Source organism: Condylura cristata, unplaced genomic scaffold (assembly GCF_000260355.1).
Source record: "Condylura cristata isolate star-nosed mole 26May11 unplaced genomic scaffold, ConCri1.0 scaffold00008, whole genome shotgun sequence".
Classification (NCBI taxonomy): Eukaryota; Metazoa; Chordata; class Mammalia; order Eulipotyphla; family Talpidae; genus Condylura; species Condylura cristata.
In genome coordinates this window covers 62,014,372-62,035,547 of record NW_004567109.1, presented here as the reverse complement: position 1 = coordinate 62,035,547, position 21,176 = coordinate 62,014,372, and the positions used below count along the sequence as shown (strand labels likewise).

The window sequence follows — 21,176 nt, the reverse complement described above, 5'->3', positions numbered from 1 at the left end:
TTATGAAAGGACTAGCCAATGAAACAAAATGGACTTGGCCCTGGCCTGGCAGGACTGAGAGTGCGGCCACCTGCATCGCAACGGGGCTGTCCCCCGTCAGCGCCAATGGGCAGCAACAGCAGGCTCTGTTGGCAGTACTTCGTGAGGGTGGTTGTCAAAACAGTTTCTGGCATGGAAATTGGCTCTGTGCAGGCAGTACTTGAACTAGTTTCTAGAACACTTCAAACTAGAGATGACAGTGGAACCACATTGTTTTAAATCTTTCTTACAGTGCTGTTCTTTCCTCTAATGAGTTAGGGAAGGCAGAGGGTTTGCAGTCACAGCTTGGTTGTGCACCAGTTGCTACCCCCTGTATGAACTTGGGCAAATCACTCCTCTTTGGCCTTAGTTTCTTCATCTTTAAAATGGGGACAGGGACTTCATGTCAGTTTTACATGAATTGACAGCACTGGCACTGCCAGTACCATAAAGGACGTAAGCTTTGAAATCTTGTCAGCTAAGGTTTTGATTCCAAACTGCACTTTAAAGTTGTGTGATCTTGCAAGAGGGTTTCTAATTCATAAAAATGAATGAAAGCCACCGAGTGGGCTAAGTGGAGAGTCCAAGTGTCAGGCATAGAGGAAGGGACTTAGTCCACTTCCCTTTCCTTAAATGGATTAGCTATTTCCAGAACAAGCTGTTGCTGTGTTCTAGACCAAAACTTTTCCTGCTTACAGTTTGAAGGTACTTTTATTTCCAGCTGCTGAATCCATCCTGACAAGTGTCTCTGTTCTTAGCTCTTGAGCCTAACGGGCCTCTAGGCAAGATGTCCCTGCCCATCGGGATGCACCGCCGGGCATTCAGCTATGATGATGCCCTGGAGGACCCTACACCCATGACTCCTCCTCCATCGGACATGGGCAGCATCGCCTGGAAGCCTGTGATTCCAGAGCGCAAGTATCAGGACCTCGCCAAGGTACCTCACCCTGCTGACTACTTCTGGCAAGTCCAGCCCCTTCCTTCTCCTTCCTTGGTTCTAGAAGACTTCAGTGGCACCTGGCACCAGAGAGTTGGGCAGCCACCTTTTTGTTTTCTGTCTTAGGAATTGGTAGTCTTTTCCCTCTTAATTTAAAACTAGAATGACCTGTCCTCTCTTACTGAGGCTCTTTTGTAGTCTCTGCTAACAAACACCCCCCCCCCCCCCCCAGTTTCCCACAGCATGAGATCCAAGCTGCTTTTCTGCTCCTTCCCAGTCCCCTGCCTGGTGACCCAACCATACGTGTTACTATTTCTTGCATCTGATAGGGTGCTTTATGCCTCTGTGACTTTGCTTCATATGGCCCACTTGCCTGGTTTACAGTCCCCTCCTGTTCTCCCAATCTCTCCCACTCTACTGCCTGACAGATAGTTTCCTGTAAGTCTTAGCTCACTTCTGTGAGCATTTTCCTGTATGCTCCCATCAGACTGTCCCCTTTCCCTTCGAGCTCTTCTGTACCATGGGCTTCTGTTATCATCCTATTACTTGATCGCCTTCCATCAGCCTCTAGAGGGCAGGGGCCATATTCAGATTTGTACTCTGTCTGCAGTAGCTATCAAGGACTTGGTGTAAAGTAGATTCCAGAACATTTTGAGTGAGTGTGGGAAAAATGGGTTCTTTTTTGAATACAAGCTGTGCTTTTCCTCACGCTATCCCTTCTGCCTTAGATACCTTTTTCTCACCGCCAGTGCTTCCTTTTTAAGGCCTTTCCTGGTGCTTACACACGCACACATGTGCACGAGTCTCCTTACACAGTTTTCACAGCCCTTTGGTGCAGTTTGGCTCCCTAGGGTCTCACAGCTTGTGGTGGGTATGTTACTGATGTCTGTGCTTCCTGACTGTAGGGCCTGTGTTTCTCAGCTTTGCCTCTCTACCAGAAATGCATGAAAGGTTTTCCTGTCGCTGGAGTGAACTGGGCCTGCCAAGCTCATCTGAACTTGGCATTTAACCTGCCATTACAATTTCACTGAACTTGGAGCTGCAGGACAGCTCAGGGCCCACTGAACTGCATGATAAGCATTTGCTGAGAGACCTGGGTGTGAATCTCCTGAAGGTCCTTGTACTAGCTATGACCTAGGGCACACAGTTCCAACCAACCCCAGCAGTGGGAACAGGGTGTGGGATTAATTAAGAGGATTAAAAGGCTTGGCCCTTACTAATGTGTGGCTAACATGATAAGCCCAGCTCCCAGTCTTTCATTTGTGGGGCTTTATGTGATTCTTCTTTGCTAATGAGGAATCACCTCATCCTCCCCCCACCTTCAAGTCTCAGCACAGGAAGCTCCTTTCCACGAAAGCACTCCCTACCGCTATGGGGGAAATTGCCTATATCAATTGCCTAATGAAATCTGACCCAGTCAGTTGTTGAGGAGAAAATATTTTGTGTTAAAAAAAAAAACACTACTGGCTATGTGACAAGAGGCCTCAGCAGCCCTGTGATGCCATGAGCAAGGCTGGTGCTGGCGCTGGGAGGGGCAACTTCAGTTCTAAAGGTTCTGCTTGCTTCACATGGCAAAGTCTGGTCTTCCAGATTTCTGTGGTGCCCTGGCTGAACCAGCTGACAGTTTGGGACAATTGCTCTCAGAGGACACCGGCTCACCTCATTACATGCCTGCTTTCATTTATCCCAACTCTCCCTGTGTTAGGAATCAACTATCCTCCAAGTGCGGGAGCCAAGTCTCAGGTGTGACTCTAGTAAAAGCCCCTGAAAAGATAAATCCTGTTTTGTAACAGGGATCATTTACCATCTTCTGATGCCCTCCTTTCTGGCCATCTTTCTTTCTTCCTCATTCCCTTGGAGAATAAACCCACTTTCAACCTCCCAGCTAGTGCTGAGCATGGTGGGTGTTCAGAAAGTAGCAGCTCTCAGCTCTCTCGCCTTAAGGATTGGGAACTACATTGATTTTTTTTTTTTTTTTAAAAGACCGTTACTTGAAGATTTAGTCCTCAAAGTGTAGTCTGGAGACCAGCAGCATCAGCATCACCTGGAAATTTATTAGAAACAAGTCAACTCCAAGGTGGGATCTGGCAGTCTGTCTTAACCCCCTTCCAGGGGTTCTGATGCTCAGAGACTGAGAACTGCATGGCAAACACCTCCGTGTGGTGCACAGTGCTCATGTAGTGTTTCATCTATGTTCCTTGGGGTGCAGTGTCGTTATGGGATATTGGACAGGGGCTGGGAACGGAGTAGACCCAGAGCTCTTAAGTTCTGGCTTTGCTGCTTTTATAAAGCTTATTGATATAAAGTCTTTATGGATAATACTGTTTGACCAGGTGAAGATGACTCTTCCTCAAATAAGATGAAAGGTATTTCAGCAACTTCTCAGAGGAGTGAGTTTAGGTGTGTGACTCCCTTGCCCTGCTCAAGTGCCTCCTTCACTTTCTCGAACAGGTGGAGGAAGGAGAAGCCAGCGTCTCCTCACCTGCCATGACCCTGTCATCGGCCACTGGTAGTGTGGACAAGGTCCCTGTGGTGAAGGCTAAAGCTACCCACGTCATCATGAATTCTCTGATCACAAGTAAGCATTCTTTACCCCCAGAATAGAGTGCAGCTGCGATGGGGAAGAACTAAGGCCTTTTACAGCCCAACTGTGGGGAATTCTGTGAACAGCCTGGCTTAGCATGTCAGAGGCTCCATTTGGGCAGAAGATTTGCCAAACATTCAAGCATCTTGTTTGACCTAACTGCATGCCTGTTGCTTTGTTGATGGATTTATTTTCGCTACCCACCTGTGTGGCCTTATTCAAGTTACTTAATTCTCCAGGCTTTTTGTCTGGTGATAAACAGGAATATGGCTGCTGGAGAAGGCCCCATTCTCACAAGAGGCATCGCCCACTTGCCCTGCTTTCCTCCTTCAAGTTAAACAGGTCATAGATGTTCTCTTGGTAGACCTCGAGGCAGCCTCATGTGTCCTTAGTTTTAAGAATGTGTGATTTGTGAAACCAAACACAAGTTAACTAAGCTTGTTGGTTCTGGAGAGGCCTTGTAGATCCTATGGGAAGTTAATGATGTCATATATTGGCTCTGCTCAGCAGTAACCTGTGCCATGGCTGGGCACAGAGGCCTCCTCGGTTGGCTCTTTGAAGTTGGAAGCCCTTGTTTATCGGCACTGGGTGGGCATCAGCTTGTCTTGGGCACTTCCTGAAGAATTTTTTTAGAAAAGATTTATTTGGGCCCTCCCTGGTGGCACAGCGGGTTAAAGCACAACACTAAGAAGCTTAAGCCACTTCCGCATGAGTTCGATCCCTGCCTGCCCCGGAGGAGATCCACATGGCGTGGCAGACCTCTCCTGACCCGCCCACTGCTCCCCTCAGCAGTGTACTTCGTCGATCTGCCTGTTCTGCTCCCCGCTCTGTCTCTGGTGAATCCTTTCACCCTCCGCATCTCTGGCCTGTACCCCAGTTCTGTATGCATAAATAAATAAATCTTTAACAAAAATAGATTTATTTATGCATACAGAACTGGGGTACAGGCCAGAGGTGCAGGGCTGGTGAGAGGGTTCACCAGAGACAGAGCGGGGAGCAGAACAGGCAGGTCGACGAAGTACACTGCTGAGGGGAGCAGCGGGCGGGTCAGGAGAGGTCTTCTGTGCCATGTGGGTTACCTCCCTGGCCGAGGATCGAACTCATGCTATGAAGCTTCATAGTGCTGTGTTTTAACCTGCTGCGCCACCAGGGAGGGCCCATGTCCTGAAGGATTTACCTAAGAAGCAAAAGTCCAAACACTTCATAACTTTCTCTTTTATACTAACTACTTGTATTAGGTAAGCTTCAGAGTATTTACTATTGATAGCAGTGTTGGAAAGCTTAGTCACTGATACAGTAGAACTGCCTTCGTGAAGATATAGTTTGCCAACAGTACAGAATGTTACAGCACCCCACTACAGTATTGTCACTCAGTTACTCACTTCCACAAGCATGCATATTTTTATATAACTGCAGATATAGTAGAAATACCTTCCTGGGTTTTTTTGTTGTTTTTAGTTAGTACTGCTATGAAAATCTGATGTTGCTATAGTCTTAAAAAACAGTTGCATTTAAAATCCTGGTATTGGTGTGTTGTAATTGGTCAGTTCTTTCCTGTTCTGTGAATTTTCAAGTCCTGTCTGATAGGCCTGGAAGAGATCTTCATGCCTTGATATATTTTTTTCTTTGCTTCTATTTCTGATAGAAATAAGATAGTTCCTTAGAAAGGAAATGACTAAGTCATAAAGGGCATCTGGTGCTTAGATGTTTGGTCTTCAGCTGCCACATTCCTGTCTGCATGGATGTATTATGTACTGGGAGCACAGCTTAAGCCAAAATTCAACTGTGAGTCTGTCCAGGGTATAACTGAGGTATGGATTATGAGATAGTCAGGTCAGACTGACTTAAGATTGGAAGCTGCCTGCTGTGTCAGGCACTGTGACAGGCTGTTTCACACACCAGAAACGTGCGCCAGGAGGTCACAGCCAGTTCAAGGCAGTCTTCTGTGGTTTCAGTCCTTTTGTGAGTTGAATTTTGGTGCCATGCTGCATAAATATGCCCATTTCTTTTTGTTGGCTAAAGTCTTTTATGTGTGTGCTGAGGATGGTGAGTTTACATTTGGAAAACTCTTCTGTTTCTGTCAGCTGCCTTCTCCATGTTGCAGTTCTGAATTTGAAAAAAATGCCCAGTGTACAAATAAGAGGAAGGAAAGGAGTGTTTCCCTGGAGGGTAACCGGCTGTCCCTTTAGAAGTGACTTATTTTTAGTACTTTTTTTGGCTTAAAAAAACTTGTTTATTTTATTGTAGTAATAACTGGCTTACTGGAGAGTGATGTGTGTGCATTTTATTTTAGCTTGGTGTGAGGGAAGGTTTCCTGTGATTCAAGGCCCTTCATGTAAGGTTCAGAGCGACTGCTGCGATGGAGCCTGCCCTTTGGGCTGCTCTCTCGTGTCTGAGGAAACCAGGAGACGTCTGTCTGTGATGGGATGGAGGATGGGCAACTGTCATCTTTCTTTCAGAACAGACCCAGGAGAGTATTCAACGTTTTGAGCAACAGGCAGGGCTGAGAGATGCTGGCTACACACCCCACAAGGGCCTTACCACCGAGGAGAACAAGTACCTTCGCATGGCAGAAGCACTCCACGTAAGCTGTTTCTTGGGAATTAAAAGTAAACAAGCAAACATGTCTAGCTTGAGATGTAGCTGTGGGTTGTGGACTGTGGCGAGTGGTGGAATGAATTGGGTGGGGAGTTTAGAACTTGGACAGCCCTACCTGTGGGGGTGCTTCCTGCCTGAAAGCTCGGAGGCATAGCCATGGAATTCCCACTTTTCCATCTGTAGAGGGTGGGGGCATCTCTTTTACTTACTTCCTATTGGGAGGAGACTTTGGGCTTACCTCCATGTTATGTGTGAGCACTTCATGGACAATAAGTCAGCAAGGGTCACTTGGGTACCAGTGTTTGGCTTAGAGGGACAAAGAATTGGGCAATTTTAAGAGGTTTAACACTTTAGCTGGAAAAGAACATCATATTCTATATTTTTAAAAAAGATTAAAACCAAATATAGAATTGGAATGTTTTTGCCCTTTTATTTCTAAAATGGTATGAAGAGTTTTTGGTAAGGTTAATGGTAACCAAGTAACTGTATGAGCCCAATAGTCTACTCACTTTCTTTCGAGGTATTCCCATTTATACTTACTTAGCAGTGCTTTCTGCTAAGGAAAGCACATTCACCTAGCCCCTCTGTATTAATCCTTTGAGGTTGATACTGTCAGTGTAAGTGAAGAGATTGAAGTCTGAAGTCATTATCGAACCATTCGTAGTACCTGAACAAGTCTCTTGATGCCTGATCTTCTTGCAGGTTCTCCCCCTTATTCCAAGATTGATTGAGAATTTGACTTCCGATGGGGCGCATAAAGTGTTGGATTGTGGAGGGGCACAGCTAAGAAACAGGGACTGCTTCTGTTAATTGAGTGAGGGCCATAGTTCATAAGTGTTTCAGATATGTTGCAGAAAAAAAAATAGATGTTTTTAAAAGATGGAACTCTTATCTAGTATGACAGAAAGGAAATTCCTGTTCTATAAGCTAAAATTATAGAACTTATTAGTATTTTTCCTTTTGCCTAAAGTTAAGAGTGTAAACCACATTGTTTATACTCAAATTTGGCTGTTTTGTAACTATTCTCTACTTCTCACTTTTAATTAAAAAGTCTCTTACCCCTCTGAACAGAAACTAAAGCTACAGAGTGGAGAGGTGACAAAAGATGAGAAGCAGTCTGCCTCGGCCCAGTCCACGCCAAGCAGCACCCCCCAGTCTTCTCCGCGGCAGAAGTCCAGGTGAGCTCTTCCTAGTGCTGCATACCCAGTCAGGGTTTAAACTCGCAGTTTCAAAGTGAGGAGTAGTTGATGCTTTAGTCTTTTGACTTGAGACGCTTCTAGAACTCTAGAAAGAGTATATATGAAGGATATGTTTTATGTTTTTCTCTTCCAGAGGCTGGTTCACTTCTGGCTCCTCCACAGCATTACCTGGCTCAAATCCTAGCACCATGGATTCTGGAAGTGGGGATAAGGACAGAAACTTGGCAGACAAATGGAACCTCTTTGGACCGAGGTCCCTCCAGAAGTCTGATTCAGGTAAGGCAGCTTCTTAGAAGAGAAAGCTGTATGGTACCATCTTGCCATGTATTTTGGGAGCTACCTATTTATTTGGAAATCATTTACTCTCTGGTTTACTTTGGTAGGAGGTTTTGCCACTCAGGCCTATAAAGGAGCCCAGAAACCTTCTCCAATGGAACTGATGCGAGTCCAGGCCACCCGGATGGCAGACGACCCAGCAGCCTTCAAGCCACCCAAAATGGACATCCCAGTGACAGAAGCGAAGAAACAACTGCCAAGGACCCATAATCTCAAACCCCGTGACTTGAATGTGCTCACACCCACTGGCTTTTAGAACTTTCTATTCAGGGACTCTGGAGAGAAGGTGTCTTGCACCTGACTCCCCTATCTACCTTAGCTCTGACATAGGAAAAGTTTATTATTTTTAAAAATCTCTCAAACTGAGGCTAGAGCTGGAGACATAATTGTGTTTGAGAAACATTAGCGCAAAGCTTGCCCTTCTGTGGAAGAAGCCATTTTGTACTCTTTGAAATTAGATTAAGTAATCTCAGCGGTGACGTGGGGGACCTCATCACCTATTTTGATATCATCTGATCTGGGCAAGCACTTTGATAGAGTCCAAGGTAAATAACGCTTATGTTGATCTGAGACCACGGCTTCCTGATTCCTTTTCCACTGCCATTGTGCCCATGCGCAAATCATGGAGTCGAAGGGTGTTCACTGGTTTGGACGGCTCTGGACTCTGCTGGCACTGTGCTCCAGCCTGGTCACTTAGGGGCACCTACAAGGTGTTTGAGATCTGGTACAGCTCTTCCTGTGCCAGAACTGGAGTCTCCATGTTTGCTGTAAACCTTATGGACCACTTTGTCCTACAGCTGGTTCTTAACGTGGTTCTTCTTGGGCCAGTACTGTTTTATGTGTCATAGAACAAACACTAGTCTTGCGTATCAACTTGGTTGCACTTTAAAGTGAGATTAATTTAACTACGATTTGTTTGAAAACTTCATTCCAGAGAAAATTCAGTCTGTTGGTTTGGTAAATATGAGTGGATGTTAAATTCTTTAAATGAAGGTGGTAACTAGTTAGGTTATAGGCTTGAGGCTCATGTGAAACTGCCGTCACCTTGTTTGAATTTCCTTGTTCAGGTCAGAGCCTGAAACTTTATTCTGGGACGTAGAACAATTAGAAATATTTCTACATGAAATCATTTTTCTCCCAAGTGAGCCTCATACCTTCATTACTGAGGAAAGGAAAAGGGAAAATGCCTTTTATTTTGCTTCACTGTGGCCATGCTCAGTGGACATGGTATCTCTAATTCCTGCTGGGTTATTTTGGGTAGTATCATGTATGGATAAAGAGCTGAGTTGACCTTTCCATAGAGAGAGGCCCTGGAGTCTAAAGTGATTAGAACGATTAATTTATTTGTGTCTTCTGTTATGCTTGTATCACCTGTTTTGACAATAAAATTCCTTTCCTACTTTCTCAAATGTGGATAGACTTTTTTTGTCCTGTTAGGAGTAGGTATTCCATTTTTCCTACTCACAGTCATGGAATCGAAGCACGGTAAACTAATAATTTGCAAAAACATTGCCTTTTTATTATATCCTTTTAACGTCAATTTTTGGTAACACTCAAATCTTTTTGTTTCTACCTCCCCACTTCATTACAGAAGATCTTAATGTAACTGGCCACCAGGTCAAATTCATAGGCAATTAACAGTTTTAATATAGGATGTAGTGTTCCATTAGGGAGCAATGGATGTCTTTTCTCTTTTGAAACAGGCTGTCAGTACCTTGGATGACATAATTGATGTCTAGGATTTGTTCAGGAGAGGGATTCTTTTTTCACATCTTGAATGGAAATATTAAGCATTTAGTGCATATGGTATTACCTGTTTCAAAAAAAGTATAGATAAATAATTTATTACAAAATATATACACCATGTGTATTTAAGCCAGTTGAGAACAGGCTAGGCTAAGGATTATAGAAAAAAAAAAATTTCCTAAGCCATAGAAAGGTATTATAACCTACAGATAAATAGGTTTGGTCCTGTAAGGTTTTTAGCTACTTTTTATACTCTTAGAGGAAGTTCCCAATAGTTGGAGCTAGAGTTCAGGAGGTATTCTTGGTGTTCAGTGCTTCGGATTCAGGGGCTGCTCCAGTTGGTGGTGGGGGGCTCTACATCGGGGTTCAAGTCTGCAGCATAGAAGAGCAGGAGCTTCAGCAAGTGCACTTTGTCTTGGAGCTGCGGGACCAGCGGCTCCCCCAGCATCTGGATGAGGCGGGTGCGGAAGGCCTCGATCTGCTTCTCCACATCCACCACTGTGATGTCGTCTCCTTGCTGGGGCTTGGGCTTGATCCTCTTGATTATTAAGTCTTTCCGGTCAATCACTGAACTCCGTAAGTGCTCTGCAATGGGGAAAAAGTCAGTTCAACTGTTCTTACCTGCCTTTTGTTCTTCTGACTTAAGATGAAGTCCAATTTTAGTAGCTAGGTTACTGGGATCTGAGTCAAAGACCACATGAATACCCGCTCTATTTCCAAAAGAGCTTTTTGTTTTTAATTCCCTCTGGTCCTGAAGTTTTACATATTAAGAGAAATTCTGTTTCCTTTTTTCCCCCTTGTTGAAGGGGGAAATTGTGAAAATTTATCACAGTGAAACTATTTCAAATTATATAACCGCGTGAAATGAATATATGCAAATTTTCTGTAGCTTTAGGGAGATTCTAAGTATCAAAAGAATTGCAAAGAAACACTGAACTGAGTTTGTTGTGGGCTGGTTGATTACAGTAATTATGTTTAAAAGAAAAATATATTTGTTCAGAGCAAGTATTCTTACTGTTGGAATGGAAATTGGAGTATCAGTTTGCATTTCTATTCTTAAATTATAACATTTGTTGGCTTTGTTGTCAGTAATGGCCTGGAAACTGACACGCTAGGAGCAACCAGCATACTAACACCCAGGTCTTAGTTTCTAAAGACCATTTCCCACCCCTCACTAAAAAAAGTCAGAACTTTGTTTTGGGGAGGGGGGAGGGAGAAAAGGCTGATTCTAGGACCATGGCAAAGAAATTACAAGGTGAGCTATGAATTTTCCTCATAAAGTAGATTACTGTTAAATCTTACCAGCATGAACACAGTAGATGAAGATGTTCCCTCCCTCAGTATGACTTCAAGAGGCAAGAATGTCAGTTTGGTTCAGTCACAGGATGCTGAGTTTGAGCATTTGGTTAAGATTGTTGTCTCTCAGGTTTCTCTATTCTGTTAGCTTTTAGTAAGTAACCCAGAGAGTAAAACTTTGTGACTGAATATTCTGTTCATCCTTTCACTTGATGGTTTTAACATCCAACGATCCCTTACCTGATTCCATTCTGTTAGTAGATTCAAGAGTGGTAATGTTCTACTTTGCATTCCTTCTCCATTTTTTTTTTTTAAAGATTTATTTATACATACAAGAGCTGGAATTTAGGCCAGAGGTGTGAGGGCAAGAGGATTCACCAGAGACACAGTGGGGAGCAGAACAGGCAGATCCTCTGAAATACGCTGCTGAGGGGAGCAGTGAGCAGGTCAGGAGAGGTCTGCTGCGCCACGTGGGTCACCCCCTGGCCAGGGTGGCAGTGGCCAGTATCTGCTGTGGCTGCCGATTGCACCAGGGAGGCCCACTTATCCACTTAAGCTTGACCTCGTAATTATTTTGCCATGGTCCTAGAATCAGCCTTCTTCGCCTCCCAGCCTGCCCTTAGTGAGGGATGAGAAATGGTCTTTAGAAACTAAGATCTGGGTGCTAAGTACGCTGGTTGCTACTGGAGTATCTGTTTGCAGACCATTTCTGATGACAAAGCCAATATATGTTATAATTTGTTTAAGAATATAAATGCATACTGATACCTCAATTTCCATTCCAACAGTGAGAACACTTGCTCTGAACAGCAAGTATATTTTTCTTTTAAACATAATTGAGGCAATAATTAGACAAGTCTATGTGGGACATTCTACAAAGTAATGAAGTGTCTGTCATGTGAAAGACAATGGCTGGGCACTGCTATATTAGAGGAAAATGAAGGAGAACAACACTGAATAGAGAGCATGATAGTTTGACTGGGTCCTGGCTGAAAACAAAGCCGCCTAGAAAGGAGACTATTGGGGCAGAGTTTTAGATGATACTCTAGCAAGGGGTAGGTTTCTTGAGTGTGATATAGGTACATGGGGGAGAATATCCGTATAGGCTGACATTTAGCAGCGAGGTTATGATGGCTCCACTAGGTCAGCAAGAGAAGTAGATATATGGGACAGTAGGTGAGTGGCAACAGCTGCTGAGTCAAGGTGAAGCACACATGGGTGTTCACTGCGTTACTCTCAGCTTTCTGTGGATGTAATGATAAAAATTGGGGAAAAGGAAAAGAAATTAAAAGGGTATCTCATCCCAAATCTACAGATCAATTCCATTGATTCCAGGGTTCTGGCTACGTGTGGAATTGAGGCCAAGGGCAACGAGATCAAGTGTAAGGCAACTGCACTGAGAGTTTGAGGACTGATGCCTGTCACATTCACCAGAGCACAGAGGACCATTTGCTTAATTCCCTCATTTGTAAAATGGGGATAACTGTTCCCGCATTAACAGGATTATTAAGTCTAGCTACATGATTTCCAGAAATTTGAGCAATGATACCTTAAAGCAGTCTTACTAGATTACATTGCAAATGCTCACTGTTTTTTGTAGAACCTTCAGATATCTTCATTAAGTCCCTCTAAATTTATAGCAATGTGCTTTGCCTAGTGGTAGTCTGAAGAGAAGTATAATAATTACAGTGTCCAAAAAGCCTGGAATCCAGGAAACAGCTGCCTTAAGATGTCATTGCAGAGCCTTCTCAATAATCTCTCAAAATTTGGAGTGAGCACCTATTACGTATCTGGAGCTGGGCTAGATTCTGGAGAAACAGCAGGATCAGAGACTTGGGTTAGCCCTGGTGGACTGACATTTTTGTTCCAGGAAGTCTGACAGTAAAAAAAAAAACATGTTTTTTTTTTTTAAAAAAACAAAAACTATATTTTTAGTGAGCACAGTCAAAGAAATCAGATGCTGTGATAAGCTAACACTGGGGATGAAGGGAACAGTCTACTATAGACAGGGAGGCCCTCTTAGCTGGGTCCTGAAGGATGAGAATAAACAACCAGGCATGGGACTGGGAGGAAGCATTCCAGGCAGCAAGAACACAATGCTCTGAGGCAGGAAAAAGTTGCTTTCGAGAGGTAAAATTTGGTAGTTAAAATGGAAAGCAGTATTCAGATGAGACTGGAAGAAAGGCTGGGCCACAGAATAGGATGGAAGTCAGCCTTTGAAATCACAGGGAAGTGTCCAGAAAGTTTGCTTTTTTATTTTAAACAGGGATTTTTTATTTTTGTACAGAAGAATTGGGGAGTAGGCCAGAGGTGCAAGAGGGTTGCGGGGGTCGAGAGGATTCATCAGAGACAGCATAGGGAGCAGAACAGGTGGATCTACTGCTCTGCCTGTTAACTGCTGAGGGCAGCAGTGGGTGAGAGAGGAGAGGACTGTGCCAGGTGGGTTAGCTCCCTGGCTGGGATTGAACTTGGCTGAGACTTAACCCCTAGACCACAAGGGAGGCCCAAACCAGAAAGTTTTAAGCAGGGAAATCTCCATTTTACTCTGCTACTGTTAGGGAAGGGTTGAAGGGGACAAAAGTCCTTGAGTGGAATTTGACTTTTTCAAAATGAGGCCATGTGTTACTCTGAAAAATGTAAAAATGATTTTGAAAAAAGGTAAAGGCTGGATGACAGAGAGACTTGGAGTGGGAGCAAGAATTTGGACTTTATTAAAATACAGGAAATGCAAAGAAGCAAACTTTGGCAGTGTCCATCTAAGCACTTCGCAGGGGGTGGAGTTCTTGGCCAGTGGACTTCAGCTTTCTGGTCCAGTTGGCCAGGCCCTGGATTTTATGCTTCAGTAGAGATAGAGTTCTACCATGATTCGTTGTTGTGCTTACTGTGTGTGTGAGGCAGTTTATAGAAAGGGTTTAGTACAATTCCTAGCTTGAGATTTTGGCTGATAGTAGAATGTTATATATTAATAGTTTCTGGGTCATTTTATCCCTAACACTAGCTATTACTTTACTATTATCACCACTATAGGAATATATAACCTAAAAAAAGCTGTAATGAGCTTTTTTTTTTCTTTTTAAAGATTTATTTGTGCATATAAGACTGGGGTACAGGCTAGAGATGCAGGAGGTGAGAGGATTTACCAGAGTAAGAGTGGGGAGCAGAACAGATGAATCAACCGGAACACACTATTGAGGGGAGCAGTGGGTGAGACAGGAGAGATCTGCTGCGCTATGTGGGCCACCTCTCTGGCTGGGGATGGAACTTGCAGTGCTGAGCTTTAACCCTTGGTGCTTTAACCAGGGAGGCCCCTGCAGTGAGCTTTTTAACTTCTGTCCACTGCCTTTCCTAGCTGTACACCCTCAGCACCATTACCCTGCCTCTGACCTTTCTGGTCTTCCATCAAACTATTCACCACATGCGAAGAAGAGACACCTTACTCCAAACCACTTTGATGGCTTTTCTTTACTCTTGGAGTCAAGTTGAAATTCCTTAACATGACCAGGACCACCCTTCCTGCCCTGTTTTGGTTACTGTCTAGTCACACATGACGCTGATCTCCCCTTGCTTACTATAGCCTCAGTCTTGTATGTTTGTTCTATGTTGCTTGGACTCACTAAACAGTTACTTAAGGCCCTCAGACATGCTGCTTTTTCTGGGAAACTGCCCTCTCAATTTGCCTTCTAACACCAATACTTCCTATCTCATGTGAAGTATCACTTCTTCATGGAGGCTTTCCCTGGTCCCTCCAAAAGTAGATTAGCTCCTTCCACTATATGCACTTGTATCTTCCTTCGTAGCATTTATTTTAATATAATTATATGCTGTTTGTATGATTATTTGTTTAGGTCCAGGCGCTTCACTAGACAGTAAGCTCTGTGAAGGCAGGAGCCATGTCAGTCTCACTCATTCAAGTTTTCCCAGTGAGTCAGGCACAGAGAAGGGACTTGGCGAGCATTTGTTGCCTGGTTGAATGCAAGAATTAAACTGATCTTGCCTGTATCTGCTTTCTTCCCTTGTGGACAGGGCTTCTTGCAGGAAGGCTGCATGTGACACCCCTTGGAATGACTTGGTGCCAGACAGCCATGGGCCCCCTGCCTAAGTTGTACCACTGAGTGAGATTCAGGAAGAACATGCATTTTGCTTAAGTATTATCTTTAAATTCCTATTCAAGTTTCAAAATAGGAGGTTCTAACTGTTCACAAGCATCAGGAAAACTCATGGCACATAGTAATTTGTCATTTTGCTGAGGCTCAAAGTGGTGTTTTGTGGCTATGAAATGGGGGTGTAGGTGACTGACTGAGTCAGAGAATGTGCATTCCACTGACAACCCAGCCTCCACATTTCAGTGGGCCTGTTCTGCAATTTAACGTTTTTAAGTTGTGGGGGTTCAGGATATACTTCTCTCCAAGGTCAAGGGTCTGTGCAACAGTAATTTAACCATATATACAGAGTTTAAAAATGGGGGTGGGAAGTTCCTTAGAATCTCACCTTCTAATCTTACCTAGTTATCTCACAGAAAAGCAATTCTGTCCAGTGTGTTTTTGCTGCACACAGACTTTGGACACAGACCCAAGTTTCAATACTGTCTCAGCATTTACTTTTCTCCTGGATTCTGTCCCCCCATTTGTGAAATTGGGGTGATACCTTCGCCAGGTTCTGGATTGGCCTGTTTATGTGAATTTGCCTAGTCTTTCTTCCTCTCTCTTCCTCCAGGCTAAAAGTTTCCCCTAAGCAAAGGGCAAGCTTGGGTTTTCCAAATTCTTCCCTTCTTTGTCCATTCTTGGGGCTGGACAACTCAGGCTGAACTCAAAATGTCTTCAACAACATCCTGAGTCCCTTGGAAATGACAGAGGAGACTAAGGGGACTTCATAGTAAGAGGCCTCCTGACAAAGACACTGGCCATTTCAAGCTCTGTCTAGCTATTTTTTTGGGGGAAGACAGTGGCTCTCAATGTTGTTTCTCCTAATTCCTGGCCTCCAAAGAATCAGGGGAGGATGTTAAGGATATTATAGCATTTATTCTTGATCAGCATATAATTATCTAAGGGTTCCCTTCCTTATTGAAAGTATAAGTCCAACTTGTCTATATTAGGTTACTGTTGCTCCCAAGAGGTCATTTCTCTGGGAATCAAAACAGAAATGAACAAGAAGTGCTAAAGGTGAACTTTAAGCAAAACAAGCTGCTTTAATATTAAACTTCTTGCTAGATTTCCAAAATAAACAATTACATAAACCTCAGTGAGGCTAAGTACACATGGAATTTGCCTTTGAGGCTATGTTCTGAGAATGACATGTACCATTTTTTGAGGGTACTAAAAACACACACACTATACCACCACGTGTAGTGTCCTTGATACTCTTCAAAGTTTTAGTTATAGAGCCTGACCGAGCAGATCACTTTAGCCTGCTCCTGCTTGGCAAACAGAGATTCAGCTAACCTTGATTCAGCACTTGCTGCTTTTTCCTCACACTTATTAGCAATCAGTCTTGGCAAGTTGTACATAACCATCCCCATTCTACTGAAGGAAGAAACATGATGTCTGGAGATAATAGCATTAGTTACCAATACAGACTAGATGTTGAGGCTGGATGTTTACTTAGACTGTCGGTCTTAAATCCAGTGTATTAATTTTTTTTAGTGTCTTTACAATTAACTACCTCAGTTCCAGGTCTGAGAGGGCATATAATGGCTATCTTATCTTCCATGTGCCATTCCTGGGTAAAAAGAATCTCAAAATCTCAAAATGATCAAAATTTATATATGCATATACACAACTTGTATACACAAGTATACACTTTTCTCCCTTAGTATTTAAGAATTGGACAATATACCCTTGTGTCTTTAATACTTCAGGTGAATTTCCAAAGACCAGGGACATTTACTTTCTTTCATAAGCCAGGGTAATATAACAACAGGAAATTTAATATTAATGCAATGCTATTGTGTAGTCAATTTAAATCTCATCAACTGTCTCAATAAAAGTACTTTTATAGTTTTTTTTTTTTTTTTGCTTGGTCTAGGATCCAATTCAAGGTCATGTTTTCATTTAATATTATGTGCTTTAGCTTTTTAATCCTCAGCCTTTGCATTTAAGACATTGGTACTTTTGAAGAATATAGATCAGTTCTTTGGTCCCTCAATCTAGATTTGTCTGATGTTTCCTTGTTATTAGATTCAGGTCATGAATTTCTGGCAAGAACACTACATAAGTAATGAGGTGCCCTCTCAGGGCTTCACATCAAGAGGAATGCCAGTTTTCTCCATGGAGTTACATTCTTCCTTTTGCAATTAATAATCACATCAGTTTTCCCAAGGGCTTCGTTAATCCATGTCTAATAAAATCATCTTCGTTTGAAGCAGATATTCCACTAAAGTACACGTCAATGTTGGTCTCCTGTGTGTCATTAGTCTGATACTCCCAGATCCTCACTAATCACTGGCTTTGCCTGTGGTTTGAGCAGAGCAACTTGCACAATTGTTTGGCCATGGATTTGCATTGTGTATTGATGTTTACAATGTCTACAGCAGGTGCGCAATCTGTCCAGCAGAACCAATGAGTGATGGGACAGGATCCGTGGCATGGAGTTAGATCATTCCTGAACACTTCTCATGTTACAATGGCTTTGGCTTACCCATACAATCTGCTAACTGTGACACTGTACTCTGTGCCCTAACAAAGATATATGAATCTTATTTCATAGTAGAAATTCCAGCTATATTATTTCTTGTTCCTTATAGTTGCAACCAAGGAATAATGCTTTAGTTAAGCTAACAAATTACTGTCTCTAGGTAACTTTAATTCATAATAATGTCCATTATGAGGCCTTCAACACTACCTTATTTGTGAACAAATGCTCCTTACCTCTTAAAACATGTTGATAACTGGATAACAGAAACTGCAGATGTTCAACCAGCTCATCCCAAGTCTGCCACTGGGTTTTATCTGACTGTGGAGATAGTAAAAAGCAATCTTCACTCAGCCAAATGTTTTGTACCATTTTTTAAGTCATCTTTAGATATGGTAAGGAGTAGGGAAAGGTGCTTTTTTTAGTGCTGTGCTTTAACTTGCTATGCCACGAGGGAGGGCCGGGAAAGGTGTTTTAAACCAGGGATTGAAGTAGGAAGCAACGTACCTGACACTTGAGCAGTGATGTGGAATTGTTCAGAAAGTAGAGGGCCTGGGCCAGAGACAGGGGCAGGCGAGTGGGTGTCTCGCAGCTGTGGAGGAATATGATTTCTAACACTTTGCAGCGCAGAAGATGGCTTTCCATGGTAGTAAAGAACATCTCTCTGTGTGGAGAAGAGGAAAGGGAGGTGACCATCACGATTGTTTCAAGAAACAAAAATCTCACTTCCTGAATGCTCTTAACATCTGCCCTAAAAATGAGACGGCAAAGGAGTACCATGGAGGCCTCTAAACCACAAAGTTTGTGGACAGGGCAGACATGGATTTGTTCATAGCTGCCAAAGGAGGGGGAATTTTTTTTATTTTACAAAAGTTTATTTTTACATCATTTTGTACATTTTTTTTCCATCTCAATTGTAATCCCTGCGGGTTTCCCATCACCAAGTCATCCGTGTGCCATTACCATAATCCCATGCATTTCCCTCCTCACACACCCCCCCCCCCCCTGTTTTTGATCCCATTCCCCACTCCACCCAGGAGGGGGAAATTTTTGACTTTTGAAAAAGACAAGTTTAGGATATGTTAAAAGAATTACTTCATATCATACCTAAGATAATTAAAACCTGAGAATAAACTGGCCTCTAGGGTCAGCTGCTGTTTGGTACATCAAGGAATACTGAGATAAATGAAAGAGGGTATTGCTAAAAAAAAAAAAAAATGTGATTGTTGAAAAGGGACAAGAAGTATACATGGGAGCCCACACTGCAGGGAGTGTATGGGAATGTGAATGTGAACAAGGTGCTGGCCTGCTCTAGAGACAGAGAAGAGAGTGTGCCTTGGATCAGAGGGCTGAAGTGGCCTTCTTATGCAGGAGGTGGCACTGGTGACAGTGGTCTAAGAGGAGCAGAGAAAATTCAAGGCAGGAGACATTTCAAAAGGAAAAATAAGGGCAAAAACAAGAAAAAAATACACAGCTATCGCCCTCCCTGGTGGTGCAACGGGTTAAGGCGCAGCACTGTGAAGCTGTCTGCAGCCACTGCAGCAAGAGTTCGATTTACAGCTGGGGAGCTGACCCACGTGGCATGACAGACCTTTCCTGTCCTGCCTGCTGCTCCCCTCAGCAGTGTGTTTCAGTACATCTATCTTTTCTCCTCCCCACTCTGTCTCTGGTGAATCCTCTTCCCCCAGCACCTCTGGCCTGTGCCCCAGTTCTTGTATGCATAAATAATTCTTTTAAAAGCTTAAACAAACAAACAAAAAATACATTGGCATTGAAGTTTCTTAAATTTCAAGTTTTGATATTTGGGTGTCCCAGAGGGACTCCTGCCCTTGACTTTTTATTCTACCTCATGGGGTGGGGGGTTACCAGTGAAAGGCAGACTGGAGCACATCTCTTCTGAAGAGAGCTACAAAACTGGCACTAGACTTCAGGAAGTTTGACAAATCAATTAATTGTTCTGAAAACAACATCAGCTTTAAAAAAGAAAAAAAGGATGGTGACTCTCTCATGCATAAGGAGCATCCCTGGACTGCCTGGATGTATTTGGTTTCTTTGCTAATCCTTGTTAGGTCTGCTAGTCTTAGCAGTTCTTGGAAGCAGAAAGTAAGCAGGTGGCAGCAAGGAGTAACAGCATGGCTTGCCTAGTCCACATCCAAGCAATAGGGCCAGACCGACATCCAAGAGTTTTTCTCCTACAACACTCCAGCTTTTTGGAAAAGTGGGGCAGAAGGTGTCTCTGTGTCATTGCTGTCAATAAAAATGATAAATGTGGCCCTTCTTGGTGGTGTAGTGGGTTAAAGCACAGCACTATGAAGCTACTGCAGCCACTGAAGCATGAATTTGATCCCGGCCAGGGAGGTGACCCACATAGTGTGGCAGACTTCTCCTGATCCACTCGCTGCTCTCCTGAGCAGTGTATTTCAGTACATCTGCCTGTTCTGCTTCCTGCTCTGTCTCTGGTGAATCCTCTCACCTCCTGCACCTCTGGCCTGTACTCCAGTTCTCTATGCATAAATAAATAAGTCTTTAAAAAAATGATAAATAACAAAGTATATTCATTTTTATTTTCTTGGTTCCACCCTTGTTTCTTGGTTCCATTTTCTTTTCACCAGCAAATAATATTAACTTGTGTAAAAGCAAATTTCAAAAAACAGAATGAACTCAACCACAACAAAATAACCCAAGCAAAAAAAATGGGTAGAAGAGCTAAGTAGGCATTTCTCCAAAGAAGACATGCAGATGGCCAACAGACATGAAATCGTCACTTAACACCAGGGAAATGCAAATCAATACCACAATGAGATACTGTCTCACACCTGTGAGAATTGTACTTATGAGAAAAACCACCAACAAGTGTTGGGGAGTGTGTAGAGGAAAAGAAATCCTCTTACACTGCCGGTGGGATGCAGACTCGCCCAGGCCCTGTGTGGAAAACCATGGAGATTCCTCAGGAGACTGAAAATGGCTTTACCATGTGACCCAGCAATTCCACTCCGAGGTATCTATCTGAGAACAAAAATGCTAATTTGAAAGGAAAGCTGCACGTTTATAGCAGCACAATTTCGCAAAGCTATAAACAATCTAAATGTCCCAGAACAGATGAGTGGATCCGGAGGCGTTGCCCATGCACGGTGGAGTACTGTACTACTCAGCAATCCAGAAAGATATATGCAGACCATTTGGGCAACACGGATGGAGCTGGGAGGGATTATTCTAAGTGAAGTGAGGCATAAGGATAAAGAAAAATACCAGATGGTTTCCCTTACATGTGGAATCTAGAGAAGCCAAACAAAGGATCAGACCATCTGTAAGACCAGTCCTTGAGAGCAGACTGTAGATCTGAGACATGCAGGACGGGAGGAAGAGGAGCAGAGACAGGTGGGGAGGAGAATGTGGCGGAGTGCAGTGGAGGCGTGTGGGCACTTGGATGGTAAAACTGTGGTGACTACACCTGAGGGGAGAAGCCTGTACTGTGAGAAAAACATGTTTAAAATATATGTGTGTGTGTGTATACTTACATATAGATGATGAAAAGCAGAATGAATACCTTTTAGCCTTTTAATTATTATTCAAAAGCTTAAAAAGTCTATGATATTTGTAGGCTTTTAGCTTTTTAATGTTTCTGAACATTCTCTGACAAATTTTCTTCTTTAATGCAAAGAACTCCAAATTACTATATTTGCAAGATATTTTCCAAATTCTCTTTAAAGTCTGATTTTTATTCTGCATCTTGCTGATTACTCTTTTTTTTTTTTAAAGATTTATTTATTTATGCATACAGAACTGGGGTACAGGCCAGAGGCTCGGGGCGGTGAGAGGCTTCACCAGAGACAGA

General features: G+C 43.1%; 2 protein-coding genes across 4 annotated transcripts in view; one reads left to right on the top strand and one right to left on the bottom strand.

The window, feature by feature from the left end:
• The window catches only part of KIAA1191 (KIAA1191 ortholog), a 12,522-nt gene extending 3,450 nt beyond the window's left edge, over positions 1 to 9,072 (top strand). For 2 of the 3 annotated variants that reach the window (XM_004679243.2, XM_004679242.2), the window contains 6 exons: positions 777 to 955; positions 3,407 to 3,533; positions 5,999 to 6,123; positions 7,209 to 7,315; positions 7,470 to 7,612; positions 7,720 to 8,014. In XM_004679243.2, coding sequence (XP_004679300.1) covers positions 806 to 955; positions 3,407 to 3,533; positions 5,999 to 6,123; positions 7,209 to 7,315; positions 7,470 to 7,612; positions 7,720 to 7,928 — 861 coding nt within the window. In that variant the 5' untranslated portion in view covers positions 777 to 805 and the 3' untranslated portion in view covers positions 7,929 to 8,014. Of the gene's footprint in view, positions 1 to 776; positions 956 to 3,406; positions 3,534 to 5,998; positions 6,124 to 7,208; positions 7,316 to 7,469; positions 7,613 to 7,719 lie in introns of all 3 variants that reach the window. The other variant, XM_012722415.1, reaches the window with a different exon arrangement.
• A 93-nt stretch (positions 9,073 to 9,165) lies between these two features.
• The window catches only part of SIMC1 (SUMO-interacting motifs containing 1), a 56,149-nt gene continuing 44,138 nt past the window's right edge, over positions 9,166 to 21,176 (bottom strand). Inside the window, exons 8-10 of the mRNA XM_004679550.2 lie at positions 17,849 to 18,005; positions 17,578 to 17,662; positions 9,166 to 10,003 (exon numbers count right to left, since the gene is read on the bottom strand). Coding sequence (XP_004679607.2) covers positions 9,741 to 10,003; positions 17,578 to 17,662; positions 17,849 to 18,005 — 505 coding nt within the window. The 3' untranslated portion in view covers positions 9,166 to 9,740. The remainder of the gene's footprint in view (positions 10,004 to 17,577; positions 17,663 to 17,848; positions 18,006 to 21,176) is intronic.